We start from the raw sequence: 18,440 nt of genomic DNA on the forward strand, positions 1-18,440 counted from the left end.
CCCTTAGGTGTGCCCCCCACCCCGCGGAGCTTGCATCTGTTAAAATTATATCTAACGTCTGTCTGTCCCACGGTATTCCCAAGGTCAGATTTGTCTCGTCCAGCCACCAGTTGAGAGAGTCTCTGGTTTTTAAGGAAAGCTCCAGCTTTCCTTCTAAACGCCCTCTAGGCGATCTTTGTGCTGTTAGTATCTCCCCCTGGAGTTGCCGGGTGTGAAACTGAGCCCGCCTGACCGCCGGAATACAGGATGTTAGGGTACCTAGCAGGGACATTGCTCTTCTTAATGTCATACGTGGTTGGTTTCGGCCCGTCAAGGCCAGATTTTGCACCTTCTCTATTTTGGACTCTGGGAGCAGACACTCTTGCCTTTCTGAGTCTAGTATAAATCCTAGGAAAGTCTGTTTTTTTAGGGGTTGCAATTTTGATTTTTTGAAATTGACTATCCACCCTAATTCCTGCAAGGTGTTGATCACCCGGGTCAACCGTGCTGTACAGTGGTCCTCTGAGCTGCCCACTATAAGAAAATCGTCCAGGTATGGTATTATGACCGTATCGTGAATCCGGAGAAAGGCTGTCATTTCCGCTATGACCTTGGTGAAAACTCTCGGGGCTATAGATATGCCAAACGGAAGAGCCCTGAACTGAAAGTGCCTTAGTATGTCTTGAATATAAAGTGCTACCCTCAAGTATTTCTGGTAATCTGGGTGGATAGGGATGTGATAATACGCATCCTTTAATTCGACTACGGCCATGAAGCAATCTTGATGTAGCAGCTTCACCGCCGTAGTTACTGATTCCATCTTGAAGGTCGGGTTCCTTATCCATAAATTGAGCCGTTTGAGATTTATGATTGTCCTGAATGTTTGATCTGGTTTTTTTTATCAGAAAAAGGGGTGAATAGAACCCCTTCCCTTCCTGTATGTGTGGTACCTCGGAGAGTACCCGCTTGTTTATCAGGCTCAGGATCTCTGTTTCTAAGGCCACCTGCTCTTCGGTCACCTTCCTGATGGGTGTGATGACGACCACGGGTTTTGGCTGACGAATAAAGGGGATTTTCAGGCCTTCTGTTAGGATGGTCAGGATCCAGGTATTGGAAGAGATCTTTTCCCAAGCCTGGAAAAAGAGTGCCAATCTCCCCCCCACTGGAATACTGGCGTAATTGTGGCGACTTCTTTGAGGTGGAGGTGCCTCCACCAAACATAAACCCCGATTCTTTTTTCCTCTTATCCTCCCATCTTCTCCTGTCAGTGGGAGGACGCCCCCTATTGAATCTCCCCCTCCGAAAGGGCTGTCTCCTCTGATCCATAGGGAATTTGGGGAAGCCTTTTCTCTTATCGCCTGCTTTCTCCAGAATATCGTCCAAGTTCTTGCCAAACAAGAATCGACCATCGCAGGGGAGAGAGCACAATTTGGCCTTGGACTGAAGGTCACCCGGACAGCCCTTAAGCCATAACGCGCGTCTAGCAGCATTTGATAGTGATGCTGCCCTGGCTGTCATCCGCATAGAGTCCGCCGAGGAATCAGCAAAAAAAGCTGCTGCCCCGTGCAAGAGATACATATCCGATAAGATTTTCTCTCTTGGGACCCTTGAAGCCAACTATTCTTCTAACTGCTGCAGCCAGATCATGAGGGAGCGTGCCGTGCAAGTGCCCGCTATCGCCGGCTTTAGTCCTCCTGCTGTCGTTTCCCATGCGTGCCTCAAATATGAGTCCGCTTTCTTGTCTAGTGGGTCTCTAAGAACCCCTGCGTCTTCCAGGGGCAGGGCCGACCTTTTGGAGGACCTGGACACTGCTGCATCTATTTTGGTGATTTTGTCCCATATCTCAGCATCCTTATGATCAAAGGGATATCGTCTCTTAGAGGTGGATGGAAGGGCCCCCGATTTTTCGGGCTTTTTCCACTCTTTCTCAATAAGCGCCTGGATTTTCTCGTTTACTGGAAAGGTTCGTTTTTTCCTGTCCTGAAGCCCCCCAAACATGACGTCCTCTAGGGTTTTAGTCGCCCTTTCTTCCTGTAGGCCCATTGTGGTTCTAATGGCCTTTAGGGGGGCTTCTGTGTTTTCTAAGGGGATACATGGTTTACCCCCCATGTCGCTGTCTGAGGAGTCTGAGGAGGATGATTTTTCCACATGAGATGACATTGACGCGGAATCCGAGGGGGAACTAGGGGGATCCTTCCTGCTTTTTTTTCCCTTTTTTCAATAGGGACTTAATTGAGCCTTCCATTTCTGACCTTAGGGCAAATATCAGATTGGCTGCGAAACTAGGCGCTTCCTCCGCCATAGTCCGCTGAATGCATGAAGCACAGAGATCTTTTTGCCAATCTCTTGCTAGGGGAGATTTACATATAGCACAATCCCTATTGTTATTCTTGCTTCCCGCTTTTCTGGGCATTTCCTACAGGGTGAAGCATATAACAGAAGCCCCTATTAACATAATGCTAACATTCACGAAGATCACTCACCACCCGAAATCAAGGGTACCGGACTCGGAGGCTGCGTCGGAGCACGTGACCTGCGCTCTTTGGATCTTGAGGAGTCCCCCGACCTGCGGCTGGGGCGACTGCTGCTTGAATGGCTTCCATGCTTTCTGCCAGAGGGCTGAGAGGGAGGCAGGGACGCTGAACGTTCCTGCTCTGTCTCCATGTTGCACCGCCGATTTGCTGCTGCCTCCTCTTTTTAAATGACGCGCCTCCACTCTGGTGAGCGTGTCTCTCCCCTCCCCCCTGCGACCGCCGGCCGACCGCTTCAGAAAGCCGGCCGGCGTTGCACCCGGCGCCATTACTCCGTCGCCTTTTGCTGACGTCAGCCGGCGCACCCAGCATCCTACGCGCCGCTGACATCAGCGGCCGGAAGAAGCCAGGGTCTCTCCCCTGCTATGGGGATCGAGATGCGGCGCGGTGGGGGCTTCCCGCAGACCCCGGGGATCCCACCAGCGCCCACACGAACCCGGAACCCCGGAGGGCCCGGGGACTGTGCGTCCAGCACCCGACGGCCGACTCTACAGGTGAGACACCTGTTCTTCCCGCGCCGCGACGGGGCTGGGTTCCTTTTCTTTTCTTCGCCCATGACACGCACCGCCGACAGTGGGGTTCCTTCCAGGACAGGAACCCAACTGAAGCGGGGGAGAGGTGCCGCCCCTTATGTCTCAGTAGGTTCCTGTCCTGGCGGGGCGGATCACTCTCTCAGGTGGTGCTGTCATGGGTGAAGGGAAAATTAAGGCATCATTTAATTTAACTTTCTATGACATACATGCCCATATAGACAGCTTAGGAGAGTTGATCCTACTGACAGAGTCACTCTAAGGAGACCGATTAGTAAAGCAGCCCCTTTACTGATATACGGAAAGTGAAAATAACTACTCCATGCTGGAAAACATCAATGTGTCATGTACTGCACCAAAGTGTCCCATAGCTGCAGTCAAACTGACCAAATGTTTTGCTTATTATTGGGGATCTGGGAGGGGGACCATAAAATCTCTTGCAATGAAGGCCTAGCCTAAAGAAAAATAAATACAGCTCACAGAAAATCCTTTAGACCTCAAGATCCTCCGAATCATGCAATCAAAAATTCCAAAAGTTCACAAATGGGGAGTTGTGTGAGAAACGGAAGGAATGGAGGGAGTATAAGGCAATCTTCAATGAGTTTCATATACAGACTGTTCTCAACTTCCACTGACTACAGCAGCCATCAATGTGATTATTTGGATGTACATCTTGTGAAATTTGATGTTAAGCTTGAAAGTTCGTTGTTTAGCAACCCGATAGACAAAAATACCATTCTACATTTTAATAGTTACCTCCTCATGGTTTCAAAAGGCTCCCTCATATTCCGTTTAGGAGAATAGGTAGAATTTCATCTGATAAAGTGCATTATGATCTTTAAATGATGAGTAAAAAGTTTATGTTGAGGGGTTATCCACAAAAACTAATTAGAAAGAAAGCTGCAGCTATAACAAGAAAAAAAAATAATAGTAATGGGTTTGCTGACCATACTAGTAATAGGAAATCTAAACAAGATAAATTTATTTTTTTATAAGTATCTGAAACAGTCTAAGCTTATTAAAAATCATCTGTCAGTAGGTTCTTGCTATGCAATCCGATGTAGGGCCAGCAATGTGTCACTTTCCAACAGGATATGAAAGGACAGTGGTTATTCACCTAGGAAGCCTAATCCTTACATGAAGGCTGCTTGGCAGCATTCAATTCCCCCTGCTACCAGAGGGAGGCACTTTTGTGCAGTCAGTGTTTGCTTAACTTAACTTCATTAATTCTTTAATTGTTGCAATCAAAGTGACCACAGCAAGTACAGAGTGAGACAAAAAGAGCCTTCTCCCTAGTCTATCTCCATTGGCTCTCAGCAGAACTATCATGGAGAGCTGATGATTACTATGACTACTGGAGACCTAAATGATCTCTAGGTCTGCCTTAGATCAAAGCCTAGTAAACGTCACAGGCTACTAAGAAACCTATTAGTGTAAGGGCCCCGTCACACATACCGATCTAGCTAGCGAGATCGCTGCTGAGTCACAAGTTTTGTGATGCAACAGCGATCTCACCAGCGAGATCGCGGTGTGTGACAGGTATCAGCGACCGGCCCCCCTGCCGGTATCACTGATCGCTCTTGGAAAGCCATGGACATTTCTTTGATCGCTGGTCTCCCACTGGCCAGCACACATCGCTGCGTGTGACAGGCGGGAGACCAGCGATCAGCTGGTAACTAAGGTAAACGCAGGGTTTTAAGCACCGGGCGGTGCTTAGAAACCCTTTGTGTACCTTAGTTACCAGCGCGCTGATGCATGGAGCTGGTAACTAAGGTACGCATCGGGTTTCTAAGTGCTGCGCGCCCGTTAGAAACCCGATGTGTACCTTAGCTACCAGCTCCCTGCATCAGCGCGCTGGTAACTAATGAACACAGCGACGCCTGGTGCTGATCGCTGGTGAAGCTGTCTGTTTGACAGCTCACCAGCGATCATGTAGCGACTCACCAGCGATCCTGACACGTTGATAACGTTATCGGTATCGTTGGTGAGTCGCTATGTGTGACGGTGCCCTTACACTGAAAGGCTGGAAAAAGCCCAGTAGTGCAAATGTAGTAGAGAATATTACCAATGCAATCAGGAGATCTCTTGTTCAAGTCCCCCAAATGGGACCAATAAATATTAAAAAAATAAAATAAAAAAAATTAAGAGCTGAAAAAGTAACAAAAATTTGAAAAAATAAATTATTTCAGAACAAATACAATACCATACTGAATTCTGTACTCTGAAAAACTAAAAAAATATAGTTCCCTGAATGAATATGATGCAGAAAAAAAAAGGTTTTTTTTTATAAAGTCAGTATCTTTTGCAAAAAGTATTAAAAAATAAGGAGGAAACGAGAATTCAAAACAAAAAATTTGCATTTTTTTTAACCCCCCCTCCCCAAAAAAAAAAAATTAAACTAAAAAGTGATCAAAAAGTAATATGTAGCCTGAAAAATGGCACCATTGAAAACTACAGTTTGTCCTACAAAAAAAGAAGCCCTCACCCAACTTTATCTACACAAACTTAAATTATTGGTCTCAACAAATAATGATCAAAAATATATTTTTTTTGTTTAGTGAGTATTGAACATAAAAAAAAATAAATCGAAATTTATTCAGTATTCCCATTATTGTATCAACCAACAGAAAAAAAGTGATGCATTAGTCATACTGAATGGTAAACAGTGCTTAAAAAAATATATCCAGAATTACGGCTTTTTTTGGTTAATTTCACCTCACAAAAAAGATCACAAAAAATCTGAAAAAGTTAACATGCATGAAAATATGACTAATGAAAACTACATCTTGTCACACAAAAAATAATCCCTCACAAAGCTCTGTTGCTGGAAAAGTAGTAAAGTTATAACTCTCAGAAAATAGTGATAAAAAAAAATGACTTTTTTTTTTAACTGAATATTTGTTGTAAAAAAAGTAACAAAACTTAAAACAAAAGAACATACTGTAAGTTTGGTTTCAGCATAATCGCGCCGACCCACAGAACAAAGTAAACACTTTATTTGTGCCGCAAATAAAAATAACAACATATAACATGTCAAAAAAACAATTGCAGAATTATAGTGTGGGGGGTACTATCTCTTCCCATAATTAAATTAAAGGTTTGGTATTAGATTGTGTGAAAAAGGACATGGTGCAGCTGAGAAAAAAACCTTTTTCTGCAAAAAAAAAAAAAAAAGCCCTTGTACAGCTATGTCTACAAATGAATAAAAAATGGAACGAGACAGTGAAAATGCAAAAAAAAAAAAAAAATGTGGACATTAAAGCCAAATTAGGTCTAGTCCCATTTCCTGCTATATTACCCAAGCTGTCATCGCCAATAAAGGCTTTTGTATTATATAAATTTCAGTAAGTGTGTGCAGTGCTTTTCCCTGTGTCATTTCTCATTACTGCACAGAATTTATGGACATCTATGGATGATTTCTTTGCCTGTGTGGATTGGATAGGCTGTCACTGACATGTGGTGAGGATTTGATCCTTTAGAAATATATTTACTTTGAAAATTGGTGACATGTTCAATACTTATTGCTCCCGCTGTATATACCGTATATACTTGTGGACATGATTATGTAGGACAGACATCCAGATCGGCTAAAATTCCTTTGAATGAACATAAATCTTTTATTAAAGCTTATAAACCACAGGATGTGAATAGAAAATAAATGTAAATATGGTGATAGATCAGCTGCTACATTTCTTGGAATGTAGATATAATATTAATGAATTATGCTGGAAAGTGTTAGTGAGGTGGTTTATATTATACAAAATATAAGGGGCAACAAGAAAGTATCAGGACTATGTTGTCAAGATCCATGTTTGGATTCGTGGCAGCTCTGGTTCCACTCTGTTTTAATTATAGTTTTTTTTTCCTTTCAAGACCAGCGGGGGTTAATATCAGTTTCCCCCCCTTGGCAATGAGCTGTAACTGCAGTGTGGCTAGGTCAGCTGATGTGGGTGGTGACCACTCCCACCATCCTTTAAATGGTCACCTGATGCATCAGCTTACCGTTGGTGATCGAGTTTCTCTAGGGAGACCAGCCTTGCAGGAGCAGCTCTCTGGTGTCAGCCACTTCTGGTGTTTGGAGTCCTCTTTGGCAGCGGTGTCAGGAAGCTAAGTGCTGTGTTTACTCTTTGTCCCTTTGGTGTTTGTCACTGTCCCCGGTGTATTATCTGCAGTAGTGAGGCTAGCGCCCCTTGCTGGCCAGTGCACTATCCAAGGCAGTAATAGGTGACAACGAGGGACGAGGTTTCTGATCGCGGTGGGGGGAAGGACCCACTTAGGGCATTAGGGGAGTGCAGGGTCAGGCTCAGGTTTGAGCAGGTGGTGACCATTCCTTCATTTCCCTATTGATAGGGCTTTCCTCCACCCTTTTCCATCCCGTTGTGAGTTTGTTGTGCCGTCCACTGACCAACCACCTGCTGGGTCGAGTCACATTGTGACACATGTCCAATGAAAATTTCAAGATGTGAGCAGTCTGATGATGAAATGCCCTGAATATTACCCTGTACACCTTTCATTCCATCTGTTTATTGATTCATTGGGTTTTGTATAACATTAGGGTCATGCACGTGTGTTTGAAGTATTTTGAAGTTGTGCGATAGGGTCATTTGCTGACAAGGAAGGGAGTGACTTTATGGCAACTGACTCTGAGCATACCCAAATTTACAGATTGTGTGCATTTTCATATAAAACATTAAACAATACAGATTATTTAATGACAAGTTCTAGCACGGAAAACTATGTATTAAAGGGGTTTTGCACATTTTTTTTTGTCCCCAAACAAAACTCTAGACTTGGGGAGGGTGCGTACCATCTGTGTTTGTGGTTAGAGAGCAGTAAGAGCATGTGGGGATATAAAACAGGATAGTAGAACACCCCTTTTAGGCTATAGGGAAGCTAAAAAGTCATTTTTCTATTAATTTACTAGTACAGACCTGTGTAGTTGCTTTATATTTAGAGATACACAATACTTACATGACAATTCTTACAAGTGACATGCATAGGAAAAAACAAGGGGCCTTCACAGCTCGGCTGATGTTCTAAAGGAAACCCGTGGGTGAGCAGCCTGCCCTGTGTACCCTCTGCGCTAGGACCGACAAACATATAGGAAAAATTCTACCCACACTTATGCTTGCAAAGAGGCAGTTTATGTTCATTGCATGCACCACCTATATCTATTCCTTTTTTTCAGATTAATCTTACATTGGGGCCTGCATAATCAAAACACCATGCACATACGATCCCAGCCCACACCAGCACCCTATGTGACCGGCACGGTCCAACAGTCTTGTATTCGGTACACTGCAGATGATCTGTGCAGACTTCCATGTTCATTATCTGCTATAACACGCTGCGCATATTTCTCTAGTTTGTGAAATGCCATCTTTACCTACTACACAAGGAAATTGTGGGATTATAGTGTCTACTGATCATCAATGACTTGACCGATGAGGCCACCGATTGGCTGTGGAGCGGCAGTGCTAGATCGGGGGGGGAGTATTCCAGAGGATGGCTTTTTATTTTCCGAAAACCCCGTTAGAACATGTTCACACAAGTGAAAAAGCTGTGTTTCTTTCCTGCATGTGTATGCATCAAAATAAATAATAGCATTGTACTTGCATTACTTTGTTTATGCTGCAGATTATTTTTATGCATTTTCCACTTTTTTAATGCGCTTTTGGTGAAAATTAAAATTTTTTAAATTAATTTTTAGCACAGAAACGCTTGGATTCTTCACTTAAAAATACAGTTGTGTTTTTTACATAAGCGTTTGGCACAAAATAACAAAATTAATGTCAATGGTGAAGCATGGTGGAAACTGGCAGCGCCATATAGACCCATTGACAATAATGTGATCCGTCAAGTTTCCATCATGGGGTCCGGCGTTTTAGCAAACAAAGGGACTCAAGTATTTTGTCAGATTTTTTAGGTGGGCTGTGCAATGGGTTGTGAAGATCATAAATCCAGAAACCTTGTACACTAACCTGCTGCCAAGCCTGGATTGCTGTGTTAATGGAGTGTACGGAGTGCTGGCCAACGTTCACAAATACAGGATCCACCAGGACAGTGCAATCAATAAGATTTTCCAGAGCACTGAGGGAAATGGCCGTCTGCCCCTGGATGTGGAACGGTTTCACTAAATTCTTCATGGTAAGATTTCGGCACTCTAGAAGCTGGCAGTCGGCATCGGTGGAGAATCTGAAATCTTTGCACACGGATGAGCCACTCCATTGACGCATGTACACGTGGGGCTCCTTTAGCTTGACAAGTATGTATTCCAGGTCTCCAGGAGTTGTTTTATCAGAGATGAATGGGTGTAGGAATTTTGGGGGTGCTGTAAAAAAAAAAAAAAAATAGTGAATAAAATATTGAACGAGTGGAACATATGACTAGTACTGAGCAGAAACAAATTGCTAAGCTGCCAGACACAAAAAATAAATAAGGAAATTACTTTCTCATAATAGACATCCTTTATAAGGTGTTCTAATAGCTTTTATTGTGTAAATTAACCATTTTTCCATATCCTAAATTGTGTTACATTGCTGGATAAAGCCACAATATGAAATGGTTGAAGCGGGCATCATTAAAACGTTCAGTCATAAACAGACCCATTCACGTGTAATGGCGGCCAAGAGAAACATTACAACATGAGGAAGGAACAGATCTTGTGTGAGAGGAAGACATGCTTTGATGGAGACTGTGACTTTGAACTGAACAAACATCTTTATGAAGGAGCAGGAACGTGTCGGAGGTCAAGTACATGGTCACTAGCCACATAAATAAGTTGCTCCCAGACAGTCGTCTATTTCCAGCGCTCATGTTGTTTTGTTTTCATGTAAAACCTAACTTAAAGGGAGCCCATCACATCCAGAAATGTTATTTACCTGCAGATATAGGGAGAATATAGTGGAAAATAGCATCAAGTGCTATTTAGCCGACTCACTAGAGCAGCGGCTACAAAGAGAAAATTAAGTTATATTCTCCCTGCAGCTGCTGACTTACAGTCATCCAGGGTGAAGCAGTGAGCGAACACAATCACCACTCACTACATGCTGCAGAGCAAGCTGTCATCAGTGTGTCAGGGAGTGTGATGACAGCGCAATCACTGTATGCTTAGCGGTAACTGTATCAGCCCCAGCACCACCCTGATGAATACGTCAGCGGCTGCTGAGAGAAAAATATAACTTAATTTCTCCCTGCACCTGCTGCTCCAGTAGCCAGATTTCCATGCCATTTATCTGTTGTGACAAGTTCCATTAAAAAGATTATTCACGTCAGTTAATGGTTCATATTTTTAAGTGCTTGTAAAAACATGGAATTTTGCAATTTACTTGTTATTAAAAATCCCCTCTGTTCTCAAGAATTCATGGATTTTTAATTTATGGAACTGGCCACCAATGTAGCCAAACATGACAGTGCTTACATAGTTTTCTATAGAGTTTGTAAGCGCTGTTCAGGAGCTGTCTGCATCTGCCGGAGAGCACTCCCTGTGCTCCTCCCATTGTGCGGCATCAGAAGGTCAGTTTTATAGTAAAATAAAAAACTAAAAAAAATTGCAGAATTGCACTTTGTTTGCTATTTTGCCGCACTTGGATTTTTCCCCCCTGCTTTTTATGACATCATATGATAAAATGGATGGTGCCATTAAAAAGTACAACTTTTCACACAAAAACCATGCCCTCACACTGCTATATTGATGGAAAAATAAAAAAAAAAAGTTATGGTTCTTGGAATAAAGGGAGGAAAAAACGAAAACGAAAAAAAAAAAAAAACAATCGCCCAGTTCTTAAGGTGTTAAAGAGAACCTGTCCACACGATTAATGTGAAGTAAAGACATAGTTATAATGATGCTGCAATACCGATTACATTGATATCTTTGGTGAATAAATCTTCTTTGTTATTGTTATATCTCCATTTAAAGTTTTTTGCTAATTAGACTCCGGCGCACAGGGGTTGGACTGTGCACTGGGTCTTTTTATCTCTGACTCATTTCCCGGCCCCTCTGCTGCCTCCAGTCTGTGAATAACAGGTCACTGCTGAGATATCAGAGGATGCAGGTCATTCACAGACTGCAGTCAACAGAAGGTCAGGGAATCACAGACAGGGAGGAGGAGATCCAGTGCACAGTCCGGCCCCTGTGCACCGAATTCTAAGAAGAAGAAAACTTAAAATGGGGATTACAGAAGAACCACAAAGTAGACTTCTTCACCAAAGGAATCAATGTAATTTGGTAATCAAGGGAATCATTCAGCAAGATTTTATTCTCCCCACCCCTCAATCTATTTATATGTATATGTAGCTCTTTCAGAGACAAGTCCAGCAATAATTTTACATGGCCAGACAGTTCCTCCGTTACTGAGAAATCAGCGCTTCAATTGATAAGCAAATGAGACCACAAGACTATGGTAGATCTGAAGCCTCTGTCATTACGGCTGTATTGCACACCCAGTGCCGCCTCCTCCTGCATGACTGATGACTCATTTGCCTTAAATCACACAGCACAGAGGCAGTCAGTGAAGTAAAAAAAGTTGACGTTGGGAATGGAGTAGAGCTGGTGTGACAGAGGCTTCATATGTACAGATAGCTCTTCAGTCTTATTTGCGTATCAATTCAAATGCTGATTTCTCAGTCATGGAGGAATTAACGTCTAAAAGAATAATATACTTTCTCATCTCATGTGACTGCAGCAGCCAATCAGAGCCTACAGAGGTCACATGGCACAAGACATTGTCCAGAGAGCGGTGGTGGACCAAGTAGCTACAGAAGAACCACGGGAGTTAAGGTTTTAACTTACCTAAAGCATCTGTGGACAGGACAGTTATAGGTTTTTATTAGATATATCACATTGTATAATAAAATATACCTGTGCCTAATTGATCCAGATGATGACACAAGTGCAGTTCTAGATGAGCAAATTGAATGGAAATTCCAATAGAAGGAACCAACCAGGGAGTAAAACAGGAATCCACCCTAGTGCAAGCTGCAAGTGCTGTAGGAGTCACGAGCTGGTCACAGGCGCTTTGAGAGCCAGATTCACTTTCAGAGCTATGGGAAACATAAAAAAAAGATGATTTATTTTTTTTTTAAACTATAACTGAACTATTCCAAGATTATAAAATGTTATATGATAAGTGCAGATGGTCTTGTCCGTTTGCCCAAAATTTTCTAGAAAGTGCAGCCAACATAATTATATTTCATTTCACATCTGACCATTAGAATTTGCATAAATATTTATCTGGAAAAAGTGGCATTCAATTGTGTAATTATATCCGTATACTGTTATTCTTTCCTATTTATAATCTAAAATGCTACGACTAACGAGCCAAAAAAGATAGGAGCAGAAAAACTGAAGCAGATGTAATTAATTTACTGGCCTGGTATTAAGGATATAAAAACCCCCCAATGCATTGGTAACCATATATTTAGAAAGGGCCACTAATAGCATCGGAATTACTGGAGCCATTGTTACCTGAGGCATATACATAAGAAAACAACAACAAAAAGGACAAAAAAGGATATTAATATTTTAACAAAGAAAATGAAAATTTATACTGAAAGCTCTGCAGTATAGCTATTGGGTGCTCGAGGGCTCTAAGGTGGCCTCACACCATATCAATAAAATTTACGGTTGAAGTTTTAAGCAGGAACAGGAAAAAAAAACACAATAATTACCGTAATCTCATGTTTCATAAAATATTTTGCAGTGTCAAATTGGGGAATCATGAGCCCACTAAAGGAAATTGTTGTTAAGGGAATCTGTCAGCAGTATTTCACCCCCCTAAACTATTTATATGTGCATGTAGCTCTATCAAAGACTAGTCCAGCAATACCTTTACAAGGCCAGTCCGTTCCTCCGATACTGAGAAATCAGCATGTGATAATTGATAAGCAAATAAGGCTAAAGGACTATGGTAGATCCGAAGGCTTTTCCACTGCAGCTCTATTCCGCACCCAGCACCGCCTCCTTCTGCTTGACTGACTTCTCCTTTGTCTGATGTCACACAGCATGGAGTCAAGCAGGAAGATGTGACACTGGGCATAAAATAGAGCTGGAGTGACAAAGGCTTCAGATCTATCATAGTCTTTCAGTCTTGTTTGTTTATCAATTTAAACACCGATTTCTCAGTAATGGAGCAATGGACTGCCCAGAAAAGGTATTGCTGGACTTGGTTTTCAAAGCGCTACATGTGCATATAAATAATTTAACCTCACTTTCAGGGGAGGCACTTGTCTCCCCTGCCAGCTATTCTTCTTATAATGTGCACTGACAGTGCACTCTTTTACCATTACGTTACTGTTGATCAAAGCCGGCGAGTGCACTGTCACTGTGCATATTGTACAGTGGCAAGAATCTATTGAGCATCCATGGGAACTGACAACTGATGCATGACTGGTAGAGCAGGTAATAGCGAAGCCCCTGAAATAGACATCACTGATGATGCTTCGTTTGAGGGAGGAGACAGAGGCTTCTGCAGTAACCACTGCCTCTGCCTCTGATGTTGACTCATTTGACTATCCCAGCATGCATTGTCAAAACGAAGCATCAATAAAGTAAAAAAAATAAATAGATAAAGTAGTGAGGGAACAATAGAGAACTTTACAAGTACATTACAAAAGAGTTTATATTTTGACATTAAAAAAGGCATTTAGGATTAAAATACATTTTAGTTTCAGATCACCCCTTTAATATAAGGTATAATACTCTTAACAGTTCAAAAAGAGTAATATTTTTCTCCAGAATTTTAGATTGTTTGCATCACATTTTTTTCCAATTGACAGGAAAACTTTAAAAACACACCCATTTCCCTGACATGACTAAAAGCAAATGTAATTTTATATTAGCTTGGTAGGCATCCCTATAGGAAACCACTTTATAAGGTCTGAAATGGGTGGATGCCAGTTGCTTTTTTAATAACATTTTATTTAAAATAAATAAAAAAAAGAAGCAAAAATAAATAGTCAAAAACATCCCAAATCTGTCTCTGACTTTTATTTCTTAAAATCAGATAACGAGAAAACAAGGTGAAATTATTCGGTGCTCTTTGTGATCCATGTTCATATTGAAAAGAACTTCAAAACAGGAATAAGAAGTCCAAACAAGAGAAGACAAAAGAAAGAGTTGAGCAAAAAGAATACAGATGTAGAAACATGAACATTTGATTATTACAGGGCCATTGTTTAAAAAAAATATATGATTAATTGGGTATTTGGGTGCTGAGATAGATAGAACTAAGGAGCAGCAGTGCATGGCGGGAGTCTTGTGTCCTTCTACCTATTTCCTTATGTCTCCTGATGGAAATAAAATACTTTCTATTTGGAGGATCCTTCCCTTCTGTTCTACCAATCAATAGCTCTCACCAAACAACAATAAAAATAACCAGCAAAACATATTTCACCCTAGTTTGCTTAGTTGTATTTGAGCTTTATGCTAGCTTCACATATCTATGTACTTGGACCACAATGCACAGAGAGGCCACGGGGCTCCGGACCCAAACTAAACCGTCTTATGAGGCATACACAAAGAAATAGAGTTTGGGTCAGGAGAACAATGGCAGATCTATGCATGACAGTCCGTACTCGAGTTGTGAAACATAGATGAGAATGAGATAAATTGGAGTGCCTGATAAAATTCAAACTGCAACCCATCCTAGTTGCTTGTCAGCACAGGCTGTGCACAGAAGACATACAGCTTCCGAGATCTGTGCCTCAACTGACAAGTGCTGAACCACACATACCTCAGTCGACACCAGGGAGCATGGCAGTGATATGTGAATAAATAGGTCTATTCCCTGCTGAGTACAAAAGGGGTTGTCTCCAGCTTCATCCTCCTCAATGATTGTTTTCCAGTTGGGAGCATGCAGTCTCTGTGGACTGCTATAAAGCTGTGACACTGATAGATGAGGAGGTTAAAGCTGGAGATCTCCTCGCCAAGTACAACGTGGATTAACATATTTCTTTACATATCGCAGCGGTGCTCCAGGTCATCAACAGGGTATGATACAGCTCTTATCAGTTGAGATGCAGGTTATCAGGATCCTGTCAGAGCCGGCGAACTGCCACGGCTGAGCAGGGTGACTCACCCACACTGCAGGAGGGCCCGGGGTCAGATACTGCAGGGAAAGTTCAGACAGACGGGACCTGCGACGCTGAAGGTAGTAAGAAGTACAAGGACCTATGATCACGTGACCACAGGGGCGGGGCTTAGCTTCCCACTGCTGGAGATGACTGTAGGATTCTACTACAGGAATCCTGAAGTAGAGGCAAGGGGAAGACAGGTCAGACAAACGGGGGTCATACACGGAGAGGGCGGCGCGGTACCAGAGGGGCGAGCAGAGAATAGTCAGAACGTAAGTAATGAGTCATACACGGAGATAGCTGCACAGTAAAAGAGGGGCAATCAGAGAATAGTCAGGTCACATGCAATGAGTCACACACGGAGAGGGCAGCGCAGTACAAGAGGGACAGGCAGAACACGTAACAGGGACAGAACCAGATCAGGACCAAACAAGCATAAAGTATCACAGTCACAAAGCACACCAGGGTCACACACACTCGGCCAAGGGTCTGAGTATAAGCGGCGAGGAATGAGCCCACAATGAGGCTATAAAAAGCCTCCCAGAATCTCAGAGTGAGGCCATCCAGATTAACCTCTGAACTACCTAATCCCACAAACTAAGCAGATCATGACACAGGTCTCCGGAACTTTATATCTTCAGTCTCCAGCACATCCTGACACATGACTTTGACGGACTGCAGTTTGAATTATGTCATGTACTTCATTTTATCTCACACTTGGAGATGCCCTTTAAGTAGAAAAAACCCAACATAAAATCAAAATAAAAATGTAATAAATAACAAACCTACATTTTATTTAACAGGTTCAAAATGAGCATTCCTTCATCAACAAACAAAAAAGTCTAACTAGGCCACTTACCCAACAAACTAATACAGTACAATCCTTTCATACCCAATAATCAGCTTTCCCCGATTGGGCAATTTTATGGCTGTACTCTTCCATACCATGCTCAGCGAATCTGCAGCCAAAATAGTGGTGGCAAAACACCAAAAGCACATGCCCCGCCAGCCCCATTTAGAAAAACTCAGTGTGTGATTAAACAAAATCGTTTCCCCCACATACGTAAAACATATAAAAAAATCAAAACGACTAATATTTATTTAGATGTAAAATAGAACTAGAAAAGAAAAAACAACATGCTATTAGGACTACTGCGGACCACACATATCTGGAGGTCAAGCCATGACACTGGTGTCCCTCCATGATCTGAATATCCCAGCCAAAAAAAAATTAGCAAGGAAAAAAAAATTCAAAATAAAAAATAAAGGAAAGAAAAGAAACCTTCTATTCAATGTATTTACATTAATATCAATTCTTGACCCCAGGCCTCATTGGTTGTCACAAATCCGACCTTCTGCTAACAATCGCACCGGGCCAGAACAAACAAAACCCTCAATTTAAATCACATTTAGCCGTCATTAAACTTTTGCGCAGTGGAAGAATGCTGTTTATATCCTCACACTTGCGTCCTAACTTAAAACACTGAGATTTCTCCATGGTGAAGTGTTTACTTGTAGGACGAGCTCAAATTAGCTGGGATGTGAAATATGCCCTGCCCCGACACAAGTATGTTTATAATGAGTTAGATAGCGATGCGTTCTTAATGTGGGGCCATTTAAATGATTAATGAAAGCCTTAAACAATCACACTCTTCATGGAAAGGCCGTCTTTATGCTAAAAGTGTGAAAGTGAAGAAAGGACGGAGGGCCTTCTACTGGATCATTTACATTTCATGTAGGGACAGCGATATCGACAACTCTACTCCATACTACAAAAACAACTGGAAATTACACCTTCCAAGTACCGTGTTTTTGGTATTTCTTGTTTGGCCATGGGGACAATTTCACTTATCAACCTCCCACCCAAGCCAGCAAAGTATTTTAACTATAAATGCAAAACAATATCTAACTAAACAGGGATCCAAGGGGTAACGTTTTTTCTTTACGGAGAGTGACATGTCAAGCCTGACATGCCGAGTTGAGGAGACTTTTAAGCCGCAATGCTCCTCTGGGAAATAAGTCATCTTCATCTCTGAAGAGACAATTTGAATACTAAACACAAACCGTAAACAAAAATACAGTAGAGGACTGTATAAGTTATGAACCTTTGTAGCTGGACAGTGATCGGAAGGTTTTTTTCAAGGAGGTAAGAGAAACCGGACTCAAACCGATCAGCCGACGAGCAGGAGATCTTTAGTCTATGGTTTGTCCATATTGTCTCATGACACTTGCATAATTAAAGGCACTGTCAAGCTAAAAAAAATGTAGCTAAATGTGCATAAATTAGTAAGCTATGCAAGTAACTCATATACTTTGTGAGTGAAAAGCATTCTAATACTCAGTTAAGAGATCCAGTACTCAAAAGATCCTCTTCTGGCATGTAACTGCAAAGGGACAGTGTTTACTGTGAAAGTTTGAGACCAAAAAGGGAAAGATTAAGTGTTTGTTTTAATAGCCAAGCCAGCCTCCTTATATGTCACAGTATAGTATAAGAAATTCCGGCACTCAAAAGAAATATATGCAGAAGAAATTTATTTGTACAACAGATTCTCCCAAAATTATATGACGTTTCGGTCTACAACTCAGACCTTCATCAGACTAGAGGTATGGAGATTAGAGTTGAGCGACTTTGGTCGGATCGGGTTTCGTGAAACCCGAATGAAACAAAATAAGTTTCAGATGAAACTCGTCCGACTAGAGCAAAAAAAGTCGGAGTTTCGTCCGACTTTTATTTCCCATTGACTTGCATTGGGGTCGGGTTTCGGACGAAACCCCGACTTTGTTTTGCTCTAGTCGGACGAGTTTCATCTGAAACTTATTTTGTTTCATTCGGGTTTCACGAAACCCGATCCGACCAAAGTCGCTCAACTCTAATGGAGATATATGTGAGCATGGAAAGTCCATGGAAGGCAGCCATGATAAGTAGCAATATTCTCCTTTCTGGAGATCCTTTACCACTGGGCGACCCAGCCCCCCTGCCAGCGCTGCGTGCACGCCTGACTATGTGCCCACAGGGACTCTCTCCCTTTGTCCCAAGACCTTGATATCTCTCTCCTCCCCTCCAAAAAGGAGAATATTGCTACTTATCATGGCTGCCTTCCATGGACTTTCCATGCTCACATATATCTCCATACCTCTAGTCTGATGAAGGTCTGAGTTGTAGACCGAAACGTTATATAATTTTGGGAGAATCTGTTGTACAAATAAATTTCTTCTGCATATATTTCTTTTGCGTGCAGGAATTTCTTATACTATACATTTTGAGGAGTGGCATCCTTTTCCGTGCACCTCGAAGACGGAGTGACGTGTACTCTATTCTTATATGTCA

The 18,440-nt window shown here is 42.1% G+C and overlaps 1 protein-coding gene across 3 annotated transcripts in view; it reads right to left on the reverse strand.

The window, feature by feature from the left end:
* VPS13B (vacuolar protein sorting 13 homolog B) overlaps positions 1–18,440 on the reverse strand; it is a 1,297,298-nt gene that overhangs the window by 180,810 nt on the left and 1,098,048 nt on the right. For all 3 annotated transcript variants that reach the window (XM_073550458.1, XM_073550457.1, XM_073550459.1), the window contains exons 41-42: positions 11,901–12,082; positions 9,022–9,371 (exon numbers count right to left, since the gene is read on the reverse strand). In XM_073550458.1, coding sequence (XP_073406559.1) covers positions 9,022–9,371; positions 11,901–12,082 — 532 coding nt within the window. The remainder of the gene's footprint in view (positions 1–9,021; positions 9,372–11,900; positions 12,083–18,440) is intronic.

This window comes from Dendrobates tinctorius, unplaced genomic scaffold (assembly GCF_039654945.1).
Source record: "Dendrobates tinctorius isolate UK_male_01 unplaced genomic scaffold, ASM3965494v1 ptg000165l, whole genome shotgun sequence".
NCBI lineage: Eukaryota > Metazoa > Chordata > Amphibia > Anura > Dendrobatidae > Dendrobates > Dendrobates tinctorius.